At 34.2% G+C, this 20032-nt stretch overlaps 2 protein-coding genes across 10 annotated transcripts; one reads left to right on the top strand and one right to left on the bottom strand.

The window, feature by feature from the left end:
* Window positions 1-429: 429 nt before the first annotated feature.
* LOC135160567 (transmembrane protein 120 homolog) lies at window positions 430-19852 on the bottom strand. 5 transcript variants are annotated; one of them, XM_064117241.1, is made up of 9 exons: window positions 19322-19852; window positions 19005-19093; window positions 18790-18906; window positions 18343-18461; window positions 17674-17832; window positions 17459-17551; window positions 17069-17286; window positions 5983-16840; window positions 430-1535 (listed from the first exon to the last, which is right to left on the bottom strand). In XM_064117241.1, the coding sequence occupies exons 4-8, from the start codon at window positions 18369-18371 to the stop codon at window positions 16383-16385; spliced, it is 957 nt and encodes a 318-aa protein (XP_063973311.1). In that variant the 5' UTR covers window positions 18372-18461; window positions 18790-18906; window positions 19005-19093; window positions 19322-19852; the 3' UTR covers window positions 430-1535; window positions 5983-16382. The 5 variants fall into 5 exon arrangements, with proteins under 5 accessions (XP_063973311.1, XP_063973312.1, XP_063973309.1 ...); XM_064117242.1 differs by having other exon boundaries at window positions 18790-18922; XM_064117239.1 differs by lacking the exons at window positions 18790-18906; window positions 19005-19093 and having other exon boundaries at window positions 5983-6336; window positions 7242-16840.
* Window positions 4948-13479, top strand: LOC135160568 (probable bifunctional dTTP/UTP pyrophosphatase/methyltransferase protein). Of its 5 annotated transcripts, none has more exons than XM_064117247.1 (5): window positions 4948-5200; window positions 8802-8901; window positions 9563-9951; window positions 11235-11310; window positions 11558-13479. In XM_064117247.1, the coding sequence occupies exons 2-5, from the start codon at window positions 8815-8817 to the stop codon at window positions 11762-11764; spliced, it is 759 nt and encodes a 252-aa protein (XP_063973317.1). In that variant the 5' UTR covers window positions 4948-5200; window positions 8802-8814; the 3' UTR covers window positions 11765-13479. The 5 variants fall into 5 exon arrangements, with proteins under 5 accessions (XP_063973317.1, XP_063973316.1, XP_063973313.1 ...); XM_064117246.1 differs by lacking the exon at window positions 4948-5200 and adding an exon at window positions 7855-7953; XM_064117243.1 differs by lacking the exon at window positions 4948-5200 and adding an exon at window positions 8232-8371.
* Window positions 19853-20032: the final 180 nt, after the last annotated feature.

Genomic DNA, 20032 nt, shown 5'->3' on the forward strand with positions numbered 1-20032 from the left:
CAGCGCCACATGTACAGCCTAGCTTTTTAGAATTTTAGAATTTTCAAATGGTGCTCTCACCGTTTGAAAATTCTGTGTACAGTTAATCATTTGTACAGTTGAACAAGTACGAACGGAGCCCCCCCGCTTGACCGATATGCAGATACCCCAGTAGGACTCGTGGCGCCCCGTCTCCTCGGGGGTGAAATCGTGTCGGTAACGTGGAGAAACTGGCGTCAGTCAAACCCCCAGAACTGAGCCGCTACTTTGGTCTATCCTCTTTGGGAACAACGATATTAATAACCTTTGACTAGAAGTATTCATGACCGTGACATGTAGTTTTATTTCTATGCTTGATTCTTCCAATTTGAACAGAATTTTCAATCGTTCATTATTCGAATCCAAAATTACTAACAATAACACCAATAGGAAGTTCTTATATAGTGAATGTATTGAAACTTGAAACATTTTATTTTCGTCAAGTTACAAAAATCATTAGAACAAATAAAAAATCGTATGATTAACATTTCCAATCTCGAAAAAACAACAAATTCATGTTTAGTACAATGGTTCTGGAAATCTTTGCAATGTTTCAACGGAATATTAAATTTTTCATTCATTTCAATCAACGGAAAAATTATTAATGAAGAGAATTGGGATTTCATTTTGGTGTTTATAGAAAAATTTCAAGTACATCAATGCTGCGGTATATCAATCAAGCACATAGTTAATCCCCCTCTTTTTATTATATGTTAGTTAATCCATTTTATATTTCTTTTTTGATTTTTTAAAATAATCGTTCAAATAACTTAAGAAAGCTGTACAAAACGGAAAAATAAGAAGACGAGAGAATTTTTTCATTTTTCGTGGCGTTTGGAATGTCTCCAATACTTAAAACCCCATTTTTTCAATGAATTTTCTGATGTTATAGTCAAGTGATAAGCTTCAGATGAGAGTATCCTAAGTATTTTTGGGATAGCTTCTAAGGGAAGATTTTCAAGAGGAAACACCGCAGAAGTTTTTTGCTAACAAATCAGTTGTTCACAAAAAAAGTTCTCATAAATTTTGTTCTTAAATCACTTATGAGGAAAATAATTACCTAGTTAACAAAACGGTCCTGCCACTCATCGACTCAACACCACATTTGTTAATCACGTAATTATGTCGATAATGATTCGATTTAGAAAGAAATGTCACAAGATAGTTTTCCGGGACTTAATTGTCTAAAAAAAAATCTTTTGGCATTCGTTTGAAAGCTTTGGAGATATTACCAAAGTAAGATAGATAAAATCTAGTCCCTCTTCTGCAGCTTAAAACTTCACTAATGATTTCTTCAATTGTGTGATTACTTCAACATCTCCGGAGATGATTCTTGAGGACCTTCGATGGTATTCGAATTTTCTTTATAGTAGTTTTTGGTACAGGTACAAGCATCGTCATTCAGAATTGCGAAGAATTCATTGGCTAAGATCTGGAGCTTTTGTCCACTATAATCCATAGGCCGAAGAAGCTTGCAATAACCACAATTACTAGAGCTACCGTACCTACTAGTCCTTCTGAAAACATAGAAAACAGGCAAGATTTATAATTATATTGTATTATTAAGAATTGATAACTTAAGGGGTTACATGGGTTTCCTCGGGCAAAAAACGGCCTTTTTTCAATCATTTTTTTTGCATATAAAAAATGAAATATTTAGATGAAACTTTTTATTATTTAAAAGATACATATTTAATGAACATTTTGTGAAATTTTCAAAAAAAAATATCAAGATGGCGGCCATTACGACGCCATTTCCGGCAGTCCCTCGGAAAAAAGGTGCCTCCGCGTTGTCAGCAGAACTTCTTTCAGGATTATCTGAAATGAAAGGAAAAAATTCGTGTTTTAGTAAAGACAACAAACTAGGTATTGGACGAAGGAAAAAAAAAAATGAAAATTCGATTTTTGGCAGACATTTTTATAAAAAAATGCAAATTTTGATGAAAATTTCTCGAAATTTTTTTATTTTTAAATAGTTGTAATTAAAAAAAAAAATCCTTCGTTCAAGACCTTGTAAATGATATCTCGAAGACTTGTGTAAAATTTCATTAAGATCGGTTGAGTAGTTCGCGAGAAATCTTAACAACCGACTTTGAAAATATAGTTTTGAGAAAAACGCGTTTAAAGTTTTGGAGACAATAAAAGTGGGAAAAAAAATCCTTTTTTCAACTTACATTGAATCGTCGATTCCTGGGCCATAAATTAGAGAACCTGCTGGAGCTGCAATGTCCAGGGCATCCTTTTGCTCCTGTCGATGACGAACCCTGGCTTATCTGGGCTCTAGACACTTTAAACGGCTCTAGACACTTTGAATTACCTGACCTCGGGCGTCCGTCTTTTCAGGGCTGTATCTCCGAAACTATTACTCGGATCAACTTGAAAATTTAGGACAATATTCTAGAGATGTTATAGAATTTAATAAGACAAAAAAAAATCGATTTTTTGAAACCGTGAAACCCATGTAACCCCTTAAGCAGACCGCAAGAACTTAATTCGGTGTTACTTCAATTGTCTTCTTTATTGATTTTTTGTTTTGTCTCATAATTTATTGAAATCAAACGTAAAACTGGAAGGGATTTGATACAGTTTGGATAAACTCAAAGTCTCTGAACTCTCTCTGAATGTTCCATCTCAGAAAATATACTACATAATAAAATTAAATTGACGTTTTCAATTTATCTCGTCTTTAATTCCACCCAGGAGAGTGATTGTAAGAGGACGAAACTGTTTAGGACGTGTTTTCCCTAAAAATCGATTGGTTAATTTTTAATCAACTATTATGAATAGACAGTTTTTGTTTTGCTATTTTATCTGCAGGAGGTGCCCAAAAATAATAAAAATATGCTGCAAAAAAGTAAAAAGTAAAAATGTGGAACCTGGACTTTTCAATTTATATGTTGAAATAATTGCAATAAACGAAAAGCTGATAATGCCTGATTTGGTCGAGAGGCAAGAGGGGAGGGCTATAAAAGTAAATGATTTCCGTTCCCCACGGAAATGTTCCTCGCGTCAGTGACTTAGTAAAGAAAATGTTGAATGATATTTACATGAGAGCACATACCTTTTTCCATTTTTTTTTTAATCAAATCCTCCAAATGTTGTACATGTTGATTCCCAGGTTCTACCTGAAGGAATGCCCTGACATAGTCCAAGGCTTTACTGTATTCCTGAAATAATGAGATAGTTAATAACGCATCATCAACGAGAACGAATGAAGTCCTATTAACTGTTATGAGTTCACTAATAAAGTTTGAGTACTTTTCGATAATCTTTGAATTTATTAAAATGGTAGAGCTACTTTAAATTCAGAGGGATAGCACTGCTGATCAGAATATGTATAACGCGATTTGTTTCACTTTTAGAGAAAGCAAAATTAAAATTTTGTCGATCTGTGTTATATTTAATAAACAGACAGGTTCTTACTCCGATTCGAGCGTTCCCAGTGGCTAAATAATACAGGCAATCCTTCTTTTCACTGTCTCTGTAATTGCTGAATAAATCCTCGAGCAGTACGATTCCTTTTCTGATGTCTCCTGGATATCTGCTCCTCACTAAACACCAGGCATACTCAAATTGAACCTTTTGGGTCACTGAAGATGACCTCAAGTGCTCGCTGTAGGTCCTCTCGAATTTCTAAATCACAATGATTTTTGTCACTTCAAGAAACTATAGAAATTCATTAGACAATCGAAATATTTAGTCGAAAGTTCTTCCCAAATTTGTGTCTGAAAAACGACATAGTCTGGTAAGTTTCACATTTCTTTTCCGTAAAAATAATGTCAAAGAAAAGTTTGAGAAGCGACTCAACACCTGATGTGATGCTTCTCATATTCACTTGAAAGGTCATTTCAACCACTAGTGTTAAACCGACAGCCGATTTTTTACAACTGAAAACTCTCAATGATCAGTGTAAATTATGTGGCAACCTCAGATTTTCATGATATTTTAGGTAATACTTAATAACTTGATTGCATACCATTGGAATTTAGAAACTTTCCCATTCTCCGCCTAAGATGTGTGAAAATGAAATGAAAAATTGCTATCAGTAAGAAATTTACTGAGTACTCAGTAATTTGTATTAAATTCCTCACTAATAATTGAGCTTTCCTCCAAAGATTCTGACTAGCTTTCATTCAGAAATTTTATTAAATAAATAAAAAAATAGTAATTCAATTTTTTTTTCGATTGCCAAAAAATTAAAAATGTGTTACTTATCGACTAAAAAATATCTTCGGTTCCAAAAAGTCAGAGAAATCATTAGGAAAATGCCAGTTATGGTTATTGAATTCCATCATCTGTATTCAATAAACCCCAAAATATTCAATAAATATTCCCCACATCGTAGAAACACTTCTCCACGTAAAGAAGGGGCAATATTGAATCCGAGACCACCTCTAAGGACATCAAGAGCGTACGAGATCCTCTGCTCATACGGGAAAGTGTACATTGAAGAAACCAAAACAAAGATCAAAAGACACCAACGGCGCTCAAATATGCTCACTTTGAATCGTCTGCTCTTGTTGAACACCGGATGGAGATTGGACATACCATTCAGTATGATCAGGCGAGGACCTTGACCGAATCTAAAGGATATTTTGAAAGAAAATATCGAGGGGCCTCGAGCTCCATCAAAATTTTAACAACTTCAACAGGAATAGAAGATATCAAGTGAACCCTATCTGGGACACGGTCCTGACGGTTTTTCAATTAATCAATTGATGAATCAAAAAACCCGATTGGCTAAGTAACCCCCCCCCCCCCCCCCTTCACCGTCACCTCTGAGGGTATATAAGGACTACCCTCAGACTTGGGGCTCATAACTCTGAAGATGGAAACTGCAATGTATGCGAAACTTCGCTAGAATGCTAAAATAGAACTTGATATTCATCCGGAAACCAATAATATAATAATATAATACGTGAGTGAAATTTTTTTGCCAAGCTGTACACATCGATTGGAACACCCGATTGCAAACCAAACTGCTCATTTTTCGCTGAACCCTGTCACGTGCAATTCTGTGGTTTATTCCGTAATCGATCAATGAAATGCAATTTCGAGCATTTTTGATAAATATTTCTCTGTGTTTATCGAGAAGAAATTTCCGATCGATTAATATTGAGAGTGTTTTATATGTGTGAACAAAAATGAATCATCTGTCTACAGCTGTTTTCAGTCCATCTCAGTATGTTATAATTTTTTTTAGTTTTTCTGCCAACAGTACCGAAATGTTTAGAATGGTTTTAATGAAGAGAATCAGAGAAGAAAAAGCAAGGAATGAATAAACCAGGGTCTTTTGTCAAATGGGTCTAAAGTGTCAAATCTTTGGTCACGAAGTCAGCTGATCTGGCGACATCATACGAGAAGGATATACCTTCTGCGTGTGATAATAAAGAATGAAAGTTAATAGTTAAATCGGTTTTATATCATTGAGAAAGTCCCTATCCATAATCCAATAATTAATTACCAAAAATTCCAGGAACTTATTAAAAAATGGTAACCACTGTTATCAACCCATCTGTAGCCTGTTATCAATTCGATATGGAACAAAACTTTTTTTTGTCTTGAAAATGTTTCTCCAACTACTATTTTAGTATAGCCATGGCAGAATGGATACATCTGTATGAAAAACCTAGTCCAAAAATTGTCCAGCTACCTGTCAAGACAATGATCAACTCTCCACCCTGTCCACACCCAAAATGTCTCCAAATACATGTTCCTGACCATCTCAAAATTCCAATACCAATAACTTGAGAATGATCTCCAACGCAAAAACACCTTGACTCATCTTTTATTACTCCATGAAGCAATGAAAATGACTTGTAAAAGGAGGCAAATGAACTAACCAAAAAAAACTCTCCCCTATTAAGAATTTGTCGAAATCACCAAGAAGCCAGCTATAGCCATTGAAAAATATCTAATTAATTATTGATGATTTTATGGATTATTCGCTAATGAGGGACTCACTTTGAGGTCCTCCGAAGAGACAATCTCATCCAGAACGTTCTCCATGACACTCGTACTGATTATCAATTCCTCAAATCCAAAAAAAACACGGAATATTGATTAATTCAGCGCGTGACGAGTTCCTGACCAATCTGTGTCAGTTATTTTTCTGTTGCTGGCAATCGAAGATGTAAAGGTAATGGTTGAGTGGCCCATGAGTAGCGATATATGTCACCTGGAGAATAACTTGAATAATCACCGGGCTGCAGTGATGCCAGATGCGGGACCCACACGTCTCCCACTGCCCCACTCCGCGTACCACTGCGCTCTAGCTAGGGCGCAGGTTGCTTGGCGCCACGTTTAAACACTTGAATTCTATCAAGTAATGTTTGATGGGTTATGAGGGTAAGGGGGGATGGATGAAATGTTAGGAGGGAATTTTATGGAAAAGTCAAGGAATGCGAGGATCACTTGGGTATGGGTCAAGCGTCCCGAGGGTCACAAGGGGGTGGGTCACGGGCCAAGAGCGTCAATTTTGGGAATATATAATTTTTTTTCGTCACAAACGAAAAATAGAATTAATATTACGCAATCATTTTAAAAAAAGATCAGGATATTATTAACAAAACTTTATTGAGTTTTCCACGTTTATCATTTGGGGGCCCTAAAAAGGGCCGTTTGGTTCTGAAAAAATAGATTAATTGAATGGTTTTTCATGTTGTATAGAATCCTCGAGAGAACCTGAGTTTAATGAGCAGATGATGATTATAATAGTTTGAAAGAGTTGACTTTTTAATAGGCGAAAATACTTGAAATTATCCTTTCTACTAAACTAAAAATACTTTTCTCACTTTAGGAATATTGTTTGGGATACAAATTATTTGAATTATGTAAATCGAGATGATCCTGATGTACTTGAAAAGTAGTGCAATCGACTTTGTGACACTGATTAGAGGACCGTATCTGACAAATCGACTTGAGGCAATCAGTACCAAGCTTATTGCGTTTCCTGGGTTTGACATCTGTCACAATCGAGAAATGAAAAGAGCATCGAAAAGCGGAAGAATGCAAGTACATATATATATGTGTGTATATATATCTATGTTGCCCTGGTAAGCCTCAAAAAAAGACAAATATCAAATAAAGAAAGTACTGTATTTGTTTTTGTTAAAATCAATTAATGTAGTACCTAGATTCTACATGATGTAGATTAGATTCTTATTGTATTATACTTATAGAAATTATTAGAAATAGCGAATAGAAATGATTAAATCCGCCACCTTTGATTTGAGCCTGTGGTCGCGCGCATGCCCAGTAGCAGTAGTTGCGCGAGGGAGCTGCGCATGAAAGTCCCACGCATGGGATTTGGCATACCCCGTAGCGGTAGGTGCGCGAGGGAGTTGCGCATGAAACTCCCACGCGTGGGATTTTTGCCCCCATCTGGCATCACTGCCGGGCTGGCATAATAGTTATAATAATTCTACCCAAGAAACCTCAAGAATATAAGTTAAGTTAGCCACATAAGCCATGGGCTAACTTCATGTGTCAAACTTTCCCCTCATTGGTCAATATGTAATCGGAATATGGCCATGTTCGACGCGGGAAATTCAAATACGGTGATCAGTCTCGTAAAAATAATAATGTGTCAGTTGCAATTGAGATTGCGGCGACTTCTCATAATGAATAAGTCTGAAAGATTTTAGCTACGTTAGATCGTAAAGTACTTAATAGACAAGTGGATTTATTAGACAAATAACGTTATGTATCTAATTGGAGATCGTTAGTACATGATTGTACAGCTAACGATTTCGTTTGTACACTCCCTAATTCGGAAAAGATTTTTATTTACTTGATTGGATACATTTACTTATTAAGACCCGGTTGGAGAGGATCACGTGATACTAAATCCTGAACATGAATAAACTGTTGAAATAATGGTTTTGTTATAATCAAACATAATTACCAGCCGACGGATACAATCAACGAAGTGCGGTAATTGGGTTGGGTCATTACCAAATAATTATTTTTGTTGTAATCTGTAATGGCAGTTTGAGGTTATATATCGATTAAAATAATTTCAAGTCGATGGCCAATCGACTAACCATCGAGTAGCCATCAAGTCACCCGTCAGCGTTGTCGACCGGCATCACGTTGAAAATTTACAACCAAGTCCCCGCTAATTAGTTCATGTACAAACATTATAGTTGACTGTACAATTGGATACTAACGATGTACAATCGAGTACATAGATTAACTTTTCTAATTAGGGTTCTTGTTGACTAAGTAATTTGGGTTGCTTCTCCATAAACGTTGGCAATGTTCCCATAAACTCTTATTTGGGTCAAATAACCGCCTTTTGTTGTCGTGAAATTTTTTTTTTATTTTTGGAAATTACGTATCGTTGATTGAGGTATTCAACTGTCTTTCCATGTATTTTTCAATATTTTTTCCTGATTTTTAAGCATTTGTAAAGGTCTTTCTAAACGTTTCGAGGTTATCAGTCACTTTGTGGCGATGAAAACAAAGACGACAGATTTAGTAAATATTACATTTGATTATTAATTGCCGAATTGTTGATTGCTTTTTTTAAGACTTTATGATTTTCACTACGCTTTTCTAGGAATTATGTAGTTTTCAATTCAATTAATTCTGAACAATAATAAAATATACAATTTAATACACTATTAATTAACATTATGAAAGTTCGTTGATGTTTTTCATTTTTTAACAAATTCTGAGGCAATCACGGGAATTCTTTAGTTTAAAACTGATTTTTTGGGATTTTCGTGGATTTTGGTACGATAAATTTATTGATCAAAAGAATGTAATAAATTTTGCAGTATTTAATCCGGGATGTTGGAGCCAACGGTGCAGGCGTTGACCACTAGAGTGGTTTTAGCAAGCGGATCACCGAGACGGCATGAGATAATTAAAAATTTGGTGAGTTAAACAGGTGGTATTGCATCAAAATCTCGGAAATTACAGGAAAATTAAACTATCAGTATTTGAATTGACAGAACAGAAAAATGTGATGATCGAAAAGTATTTAAACTTGATAAGGAATACACTGAACAATTAAAAAAAGTAATTATCTCTCACAACTGTTATCGCTGAGCGAAAAAAATGAGCATATTTATGGTTACAATTTTGTGTTGTAATCGGTTTGTAGAACTTGGAAAAAACTTTTCACGCTTTTTCGAGTTTCCACAATGGAAATCAAAATTCAATGAAAAGTTTCAATTTTCATCTACATTTTTTGCTTTTTATTTTTGAGAAATTTAGAAAATACTGCGACACGTCAACTGAAATTTCAATCAAACTGGTGAATTCTTCATAAAGTTATGGCACTTTTGATTGATTTTTTATCAGTTTTCCAGATAAATTCACGCTCATAAGAGTTGTTGATAGCAACATAAGGACAATGTTTGGAATTAAATTTGAATGAATAGCCTTTATCATAACAATGAGTTATTAAAAACTTCGTTTGAAAAGTGTGAATCATTGGCGGTGTTGACTTTATTCGACTGATCGTGACTGTGTAAATTCAATAAAATTGTCTTTAAAAACACCATCCGATGTAATAATGGTAATTATTCTTTAGGGAATTAACGCTGAGTGCATTCCTTCAACTTACGATGAAAATCTGGATCGAGCGAGGTATAAAACTCACGGAGAATACGTCCAGGACCTGGCTTATTACAAAGTCCAAGAGGTGTTCCAACGGCTGAAAAATGATCAGAAGTCGCCAGAGTTAATCATCGGGGCGGACACGATCGTCACAATGGGTGAGACGATCTACGGAAAACCAAAGGATAAAGCTGATGCATTTAGGATACTGAATAATTTAAAAAACAAAGAGCACGAAGTATTTTCAGGGGTTTGTTTGAAAACCAGAAATAAAGAAGTTAAATTCTTCGAGAGCACGAAAGTCACCTTCGGAGACGTCTCCGAGGAGCAGATCAGGGCCTACATAGCGACCGGTGAACCAATGTAAGTGAAAGAACAAAATATCTTTCAATTTTAATCACATATCTCTTTTTTTTCATATTTTCCAGTGGTTAGAGACGGAAACTTTTCAACCACTAATCGTCATTCCATTTTATCAAGTATGCAAGATATTGAATCCTTTTTCTTAATAATTGAGACAAGGATTGATTAATTGTATACGTTTTTATTATTAATAGAACAAGGGGTTTGGCATGTTTCGATTTTCCTTTCCCTGATTTTCCGTTAAACATAACTAAAGTCACGATAAAGCCCGCGTTTACTAACAATTAGCGCTCAACGCTGTAAATCAATCTTCTTATGGAATGAAAATATCACAGAAAAACGGAATTATAATATTATCCTTGTTAGGCGATCGTAATTGGTAATGAGGGGAAGAAGAATGCACTTGAGTTGCAATGGAGGCTTTGAATTCACATCGGTGTATTTAATTGACTTACCTGAAGCTACTAAATGTAAGAGCAGTCAAACATTTTTCAAGAGATTGCATTTTCTCATCATTTCAAATTCATTATTAGAATTTAATACTGTATTATATAAAGGACTCATCCTTTTGAAATCAGAGCAGAGTTGTTCTCTCCTTGTATGGATCGATTTCCAGTTTCTCGCTTAAATTAGGAATAGCTTTTAATAAGTTATTGGAATTGAATTCTAATTTAAGTAGAGATATGTTTTTGCGAAGATTTTCTTTCCCAAGAAAGTAGATGATTCTGGAACGAATCCTTCTTTCGTATAGGGGAAAAACGACTGTCTTCATATAAATTAGAATTCAATTCCCATAATTAATTGAGAGAGTCTTCTAAGTAAATCGAAACCGTGAAGCCTCATTTACATAATAACATAATCTCTGATTGCGAAAAGAGGAGTAGGTGATCCATTATATAATGATCACCATCATCAGCAGGTGATCATCTTGAACAAATCGGGATCTCTTACCCACTAAAATGTTAATTTTTGAAGTTTCTATTTCTCCGTTATTTCATACAATATGTTAATCTTTGATAACCAGCATGTATAATACCATAATTCCGTTTTTCGGTGATACTTTCAAACAGTATTGAGAAGAGTTTATACAATATTTTTATGTGATATTTCGTCTTATCAAGATTGACCTGCAGCGTATTTTCCAGACGAAACCGTGAGGAGTCTCGGTTTCGCGTGCAGTCCAACACTTCCCGGTTATTAAAATACTCACGAATATGTAAACGACAGTTTTTTCCTCATTTTTTCGTTACAAAAACCAACTGATTTTTTTTTCAATTTTTTAGGGACAAAGCAGGTGGCTATGGGATTCAGGGAATAGGAGGCTGTCTGATAAAGAAAATCAACGGCGATTATTACACAGTAATGGGACTGCCACTTTATTCCTTCATAAAACACCTGAATCAACTGTATTCCGATAATTGACGAAATAGACATTTTTGATTTAGAAAAAAATCGATTATCTCAAAATCGTTGATAATTACCTTGAAAGAATGGAATCATTCGCAAGCTAAAAAATTTTTCGATTCAGTTCATTGGTTACAAGTTTTTCGTTTTCTATGGATAATCTCCAAAAAGATCAATATTAAAATTTGTTATTCTGAAATAGTTTTTAGACACGTTATGTTTTCGTCGGGGCAAAGTGGGTTTATGGGCAGTGAACTCTATCCGAAATGTTTATGGCTATCCAGCAAGACTACGTTCAACTCTCGACATCGTCCGACGATCGAGTATTCACAAAAGCGTACATTCTCGATGGCGAAAAGCATCACTCAAATTTGTTGATGGGCGATCCCTTGGGGCTCTGAACACTTAAAAAAACCTCATCATTGATCTACCAACACGCTTTATTCCATTACAATCCATTCACAATCACAACAACTCGCAAAAAAGCGAAAGAAATTGATAAAAAATAACAGAATATTGAAATTTGCTACAGTAAAATCAGCGAAGTGGTAAAAGAATAATTCAGGGTGATTTTTATTTTTCGTTTTATCTATCCTATTAACCCTTCTACTGCCGGGCGAAACAGTGGTGCCTATTTCGCAAGTACAGCTGGAGCCGATATAACGGCTCCAGGCACTAAAAGGGTTAAGGAGTGGTTAAAAAAAATCAAGAAATTTATCGTTTCTTGTTATTACCTTCCTTCACCAAGAAAAAACTAATCGTAAAATACGAGATTTTTCAACACGTAAATTGCGATTTTGAAAACGTGAATTACTATTTGTACGAACGTAAATTACGAGGATGACCTCGTGGTTTACGCTGCTTCTTCCGTAATTTACGAGATCTCACAATCAACCAGCTGATCGATCAAAGATTCAGAGAGAAATTTTTGAAAAAATGTCTTGAAAAGGTGAGTCCAGATGATTCAGAATCATTTGAAACGTAACGAGTTCGTACCGCCAGAAATTTTTTTTTTCGATTACATTTACAATCTTATCAAACAAGGATGTTACGTGATTGAGATCTCGTAAATTACGGAAAAAGAACCGTAAATCACGAGATTGGACTTCGTAATTAACGTTTTTCCAAATCGTGATTTACGTATTCAAAATCGTACTTTACAAGTTTAAAATCATAATTTTCGTGTTTACTGATATGGTATTTTATGATTACTTTTGTCTGTGTGGTAAAGTTTCTAAGGACGTACGGAATCTCCGACAGCCTAGGAAAATTATAACGTAAATAATTTCTGAAATTATCATTTAGACATAAGCTTAAATGAAATGGCGATAGTTCCTGACTTTTTTGTATTGCCGATAAATCGACATTTTGGAGGAAACATTAGGATTATCAATATCCGATTCAACCTTATGCATAAGCGAGCACTTTAAAAATTACCTCAACTACTATGGTTCTCCTAGGCTTTCTGATATTTATTCCACGATTTTTTGATACACTAAACAACCTATTTTGCAAAAAATAATCAATATTTTGACTTTTTCAAAAAATGACGCCTTTGTTTTTTTTTTCATTTACAAAGTCACCCAATTTTCAATTGATTTTCGGGACTAGGGGGTTCCCAAAAACCTCAGAGATATATATTTTAACTAGAAAAAATAGGGAATATTTCCAAAGAGCCTTTTTAATAAATATTGAGGAATAAGTGAATAGAGTCAGAAATTGCAGAGGAAAAAAATTCTTTTCGACAACTATCCATTTACTTAAGAGAACTATTCATTGTTCACAAATTATATTTCTTAGAGGCAGTCATTCTCAGAGGATTAATTAGAGTTCAATGATGACAATCCTATTGCTCTTGAGTATGGCTAGGCTGCCCAGAACTATAATGAAATCCGTTAATGATTTTTCACTTCTGTAAATTTCCAATTTTGTGGAGGGAAGAATTTCGAGGAATTGTTTAATGCTCATGATTATTGAAATAGTTCACTCAAGGTTATTCCTAATATGATTATGTTCTAGAAAAATCTAATTAACCTGATTAAAACCTAATGAGTACCGCTATTGTAACGGATTCACTGAAGAAGAATGTTATTAAAAAATAAATCGTTGTCTGAAGTAAATGAATATTTATCTAAAAAAAATTTTTATTCTCAGTGTGGACATAAGAAATTACCAACCCCAACATGGGGGGAGGGAGGCAAATTTTTCAATACTCACACATAATTATTGGTAATAAAAAAAGACTTTTTAACTTTTTTCTCAATTCGGAATTCTTCAAGCCCATTTTTATAATGGAACGATGAGCACTCGTGACAGGAAACTTAGTTTAGAAATATTGTCATTTCCTGTTTAAACATACTGTTCCTTCCAGCGGTTCTTCTGAGGAACAGTTGAGAACACGGATCGCTTGAAGTAACAGCTGAACGACAATTTAATTTTCCATTAATTTTTTTTTTTTAATCAATGTTTACTGCTCCCTGCTAAAACTGGGCTTGAAAAATTCAAAAAAGATTTTCAGAATGTTTTTTAATATCCATTCTTTATGAATGACCTATGTGTGGAATATCGGAACATTTGGAATATCTCCTCTTTTCATTCATGTTAACGTTGCATGGAGTTGGAATATTTCAACCCATCCACCATTTAATTTTTTCATTTGACAAAGTTTACTTTATACTGAAAATATCGAGAAAACATTTAATGTTTTTTCTCATAAGTAAGTAAACCTAATGAAAAGTGTTAAGAGAACATAGAGTATGAGATAAGCCAATGGAAAAGAGAGAAACAAAAATAAAGGGTCTTTTGTTATGTGGATTCAGTGTGAAGACTCTACAATTTTATGTTAGTCTTGTGGAGATTTATTTGGGCTGAGGAAGGTATTATTGGGATTACTTAACATGTGTGCGCAAAAATTCACAACATGCCCATAGCTGTTTTCAGTTCATGTCAGTATTTTAAAACCATGAAATACTGAAAAACTGCAACGAGAAACTGCAAAGAACTTTTTTCAGAACACTATGAAAATGTTTAGAATAATGTAAGTAAATCGAAACAGACAAGAAACAGAGAGAAATGAAAGAACAAGGGCCTTTTGTCAAATGGGTCCAGAGTGTGAAAACTTTGGTTACTATGAGCCAGTTGATGCGGATTCTGCATACGAATAAATAAAAGTTAAAGTTCATTCTTGAATCATTTTGGTATTATTTTACAATTTCGGACCATAATCCATTAGATATACTTGTGCATACGTACATATTAAAAATGAATTTAAAGAAACATATATGTTGCTGGTTTTATTTGAGTATTTTCTCACTTAAGTCACCAAATGGCCTTCATTTGTCCTGGTAGCTACCCATTTCTAATTTCTCCCTCTATTTATTTATTTATGAATAATTATTAACAAGACTCTTTGTAAAAGCTTTCAATTTTTTCTAGGTTTTAAAAAATAGGTATTTATAATTTTTGCGAATATCGGAATGGCCAAAAATCAGTTTTGAATGACACGATTTTATACATTAAATGATCGATTGAAAGATAATCTAGATAACTTTCGAAAAGAGAGAAAAAATGTCAGAATACTTTTAGTCAGATAATTAAATTTCGGACCAAAAATGTTTCCTGACATTTTTAAAAGTAGAAGAGTGTAGAAAAAAAGAGAAAAAACATTTGTTATTTTTAGTAATGAAGATGTTTCCTGGTAATGAGTGATCCTAAGAATAAATATTTCCAACCATTGTTTTCCAAACAATATTTCGCGATTTGAAATTCAGAAAATTTTAATCTCAATAGTAATTATTAGATAATAATTAATCCAATTTTACTTTGAAATAATCGCGTTAACAATAGATTTGAGAACGAACAGCAAACGATTGACGAATGTCTAAAAAAAGAAAATCGCCGGTCACCCCGTAAATCCACTCGCTCCCAAATCTTTCCATTTTTTACCAAAGTAATTCGAAAAAAATTATAGAATTGAAAAATCGATCAAATACAAAGCTTCCATTCGGAAGCAAGAAGAAACTACTTCTTCTATTCCACTTCATTTAACGTGGAAAAAAAATCAAGGAAGAAAATTCATAATTTTTAATAATGGAGTGATCTCGCAAATGAGTGGCCCTGAAGACAAATAGTTCTCATTAATTCCTTGAAAAGAAGCAAGTTTTCACGATTTAAATGTTGATAATTTCAAAATCAGCATTTATTGAGATAAAAATAAGTAATTAATCAAAACTAGCGTTGTTAATTTGTCAAGTTTCTCTAATTTGCGAATATTTCATAAACGATTCATTTATGTCCAAAATTTATGACAAAAAACTTTTCCTATCATTCTCTCTAAAGCCACTCATCCCCAAGACAATTCCATTCTTTACCAAAATAATAAAAAATAATAATTATTTCGACCTCCTTTAACCGAACATAGAAATATTAGGACAGAAGATTCATAATGTTAACTGATAATGATGAAATTACCTCGGTAATGAATGGTTCTAAGAGAAAATATTTTTCAACATTGTCTTCCAAAGAATGGATTTTTCGAGATTTAAATTGGAATCATTTTACAAATCAATAACAATTAGATAACAAATTCATAAAAATGGTCAGAATTAACCAATAACAATTAACTTGTTCAATTTATCAATCGCTATTAAAACAAAATTTACCTTATTCATGATCGATTTGAATTAAAAACAGTAAAAGAATTGATTGTCTACCATAAAAATCCCCTGCCATTCCCCCTAGACCCACTCACCCCCCCAGATCTTAACATCTTCATAAAAAAATCATTAGAAAACAAACTATCTCATTTGTTCTACCACTTCCCCATCGAAACTATTTCCACCCAACAGCATAATAAAAAAAAATATATTACTATATTATGCAATATTAATTGACATCGAATATTATGCCGAGGAAAGCACTGTAAATCATCTCCAAAAATTACAAGAAAAACTGAGAAGAAAAATGAAGAGAATACGAATAAAACATTCGCTTAATCCCATTAAATTACCTAATAACCAATGAATAAATTAATTCAATTTCTTCTCTTGATGTTGAGTAGTCTCATCACTCTTTTTCATCGAGTTTTTGTCTTGGGAGAGCTCCTCCTTGACCAGTGAGTTCTTTCTTTTATCATTCTTGAAATTAAAAACATCTGGTAATTGACTCCTGAATCTGTCCTGCCATTTCTGGGGTACAACGAGTATTGTTGTGATGGCGTTGCCGAGGAAGAGAATGAAGAACATCACTGCGAGCACTGGCACGTGCCAGGTTGCTTCGGGATGAGACATCAGGCGGTATAACGTGTAGGCATTGTACAATTGAAAGAAATAACCTATGAAGAGGAATGGGAGGAGAAATGATAGGCCTCGCCACATCCACGAGTGAAACCCTTCGATGGTTATGTCCATGTTGTGACGCTCACCCAGGGCTTTCAAACGGTAGAGAACTCCACTTTGATAGCGGAATTGGAGATATTGAACGAAACCTGAAAGGAAGTTGATGATTAATATTCGACTTTGTTGTCAGTTGAGTGGAGCAGGACTTTTTGGCATCTAAAAATATCTCTGAATCTGAGAGAGATAAGGGAATTATCTGTATCATTAAGAACAAATAACTAAAGTAGTCATAATAAAATTTTTGAAAAAAGCACAGGAATTTCTTTAAAGTTAGACAGACAAAATAATTTTGAAGATGAAGGAATTCGAGTACTTACTGATATAAACGTTGAACCACATAAATTGCCCTCGAAATGCGTACCAGGGGTCAGTATCAGGCCACACGAGTAAAACACCAGATACAACTGTCGACAAAAAATGGTGAAAACGCCACCAGCCCTTTATTCGGGAACCGTTCACCTTCAGGATGCTCTCGCGTATCGTTAATGTACAGTAGTACCATACTAGGAGAAACATGAAGCTCAATTCAAGGGTTCTAAATGAGAAAAAAATACAAATTTAGCAATTAAAGAATTAGTTGGAGATTAAAATTTTTTTTTAATTGTTTCATATTGACAAAATATTTTATTGTCAAAATAGAACGACCAAAAATAGGACGATTACAGAACTTCTATTCGGAAGCAAAAAATAAATTTACAAAGACTTACCTGACATTGGTAAATAAATTAATGACGCTCAAGATAAACCCAATAACAGAGAGTACCAACTTAAACTTCTCGTACTCGTCTTTGTACTTGAACCTGCAAGAACAACAATTATATTCTGAATCATCAACAGTTCTCAAACACCAATGATTGCGATGTTATTGTCATTGTGATAGGTGTTTTTTTAAACGATTAATAACATGTTGGGAAATACTTACTTCTCATCTTTGTTCAATATTGATACATTGACTGAGCCGAGAATAATTGATAAATACGTGCCATTGGCCTTTGGTAATGTTTGTTCCATTTCATGCAATTGCTCCTCTCTTCTCTCCATGTCTTTTCTCAATTTGTGACGTTCTTCACTCACTTGCATTCTTCAACGAAACAAAAACAGAATCATCAGTGCGATGGAAATATTCTATTTAATTTTTTTTAATATATCACTGTAAAAATATCCACAAAGAATTATTATTAATCAATTGTCATTTTAGTTTCGATTTTCATCGTTCCATGGACTGAATTCAACCCTTTAGAATTTCAAAAGAATCATGGTAAGGGCAATGTTTTGTAATAAACACAAAAGAGAAGTATTCAATTTATTATTTACATATCTATTAACTGTGTGAGTATTTTAGTAACGACTATTTTGATGGAAAAATGTTAATCGCTATTTTTACAGAGCAATAAATTCCCCTAAAGAATGAATTTTCATATTTTCTTCTAAAATGACTCAGGAACAAGATATAAAGTGTACAATTCATAGAGAAGAACGGCTAAATGAAATAATAACTACACATTTCGGGTGCTCAATATTTACTCTAATTTTCAACAAAATATCGATAAAGATATTTCCACCAGAATTAGAATGGCAAATTGACACTTACTGCTTGAGAGACTTGGAGATGACTCCCATGCGATACCTCTGATGGGAAATTCCATTGATGCACTTCCCCTGAAGCTCGGCCAGTTCTTCCAATTTGGCCACGTATTCCCTGTTGAGAGCCTGCCAGGAAGCAATACCAAAATCATAAAAAATGGAAAGTGAACCCGATAGATTTCTACCTTTTAAAACATTTTCGTGCAAGAGAATAGACAAACAAAAAATATAAGTTAGTAGAAGAGTGGAGCGAAATGAAACCTCTTTATCAATCACACGAATAAATCGAATGATCATTTTGTCATTTCAATGGTTGAAAACAGTCTCAAAATAAAAAAAACATTAAATTTCACTCTAGCCGAGCTATTAATGATTGAAAAAGTTCCAGTTCGCTTCATTTTCTCCTACAAATTTTAAGAGGTGAATCTTTTAACTCTGAACAAAACTAGCGTACGTGGAAAACTATGTAAATGATCAATAATGTATTTTGGATTTTGCAAATTCATGCTTCTTCACTACTTCTAATCCTAAAAGTCTTTGACGTTTGTTGCACCTGTGGAACTATTTTATCCTGAAAAATACACCAACTTTACAACAATTATACGAAATATTCAGTGATCAAAAAACTTTAAAGCTTGATTTTTAATTAAGTGCATTTCATAAGATTACCATTCTCTTGTTAATAATTGATGTCAGGGCAAAGATGTCAAGTGACCAAAGGCCAAGTTCGGCAGATGTTCCCTCCCAAACCCTTTTTTCTAGTAGTTTTTTAAAAAAGCCCAAACAGCATTTTGACAATATGAAAACAAAAGTGTGGGAATTAAATGGTAAGTACTGCTATAAAAAAATACCAATATTTATGTAATTTATTTTCTCAGGGGCTGTAGGAGAGGCACATGGTGTCTCAAGGCATAAATTTGACCGAAAAAATATCTAAAAATATGAAAGAATGGCCGCCAATAATTTTAAGAAATGTAAAATCTCACCTCCAGCTCCTTGAAATCCGTTGCAAGATCATTCCAATCCTTTAAACACGATTCGACATCAGTATCCATGATTCAGTAAAAAATAATCGTGGATCAAAATTCCGAATACACTGACACGTCCTAACGCCTTGGACCCACCCTCTATCATCTATTCTACCCTCAGCACAATAATTCCAGTGGAAAAATAATAATTGAGTTATTCAGTTGTCGTTTTTATCTGATCATTGAGTATTCGACAGTAATTTAAGGGCTTTGGGGGCCACTTGCCCGGCGATTTCACCGTCTCGAAGCCTCAAACAGTAAGAGAAATTAACCTCAAAGTGCGACACTTCGCTTTGGGGAGATGACAACTGCTTCACTGATTTCAATGGATTGTCTCAAAGAACGGAGTGTGCGTTTTTTTATCAAGCGATTACAAAGTTCCTTGGGGTTTTGCCGATTTTGTCTAGGGTACAGGGGTAATTGACGTTATGTATGTGCTCGTGAGGATCAAGACTGGGCAGTTTGATGCGGTGTTGGACACTTGAACGATGGGCCGATGGGGCGCTGCCAGCTGGCGCCTGGAGAAAAGAGAGGGAACTCCTCTGAAAATTATGATTCGACATTTTCATTCGATTCTATCAGACGTCTATTTTGGAAAATAAATAGGAGTTAGATTATTCGAATTAAAGTAACGGCGATTTCTACCGGTGATAGTTCAACCTAAATGTA

Source organism: Diachasmimorpha longicaudata, chromosome 3 (genome assembly GCF_034640455.1).
Source record: "Diachasmimorpha longicaudata isolate KC_UGA_2023 chromosome 3, iyDiaLong2, whole genome shotgun sequence".
Lineage (NCBI taxonomy): Eukaryota > Metazoa > Arthropoda > Insecta > Hymenoptera > Braconidae > Diachasmimorpha > Diachasmimorpha longicaudata.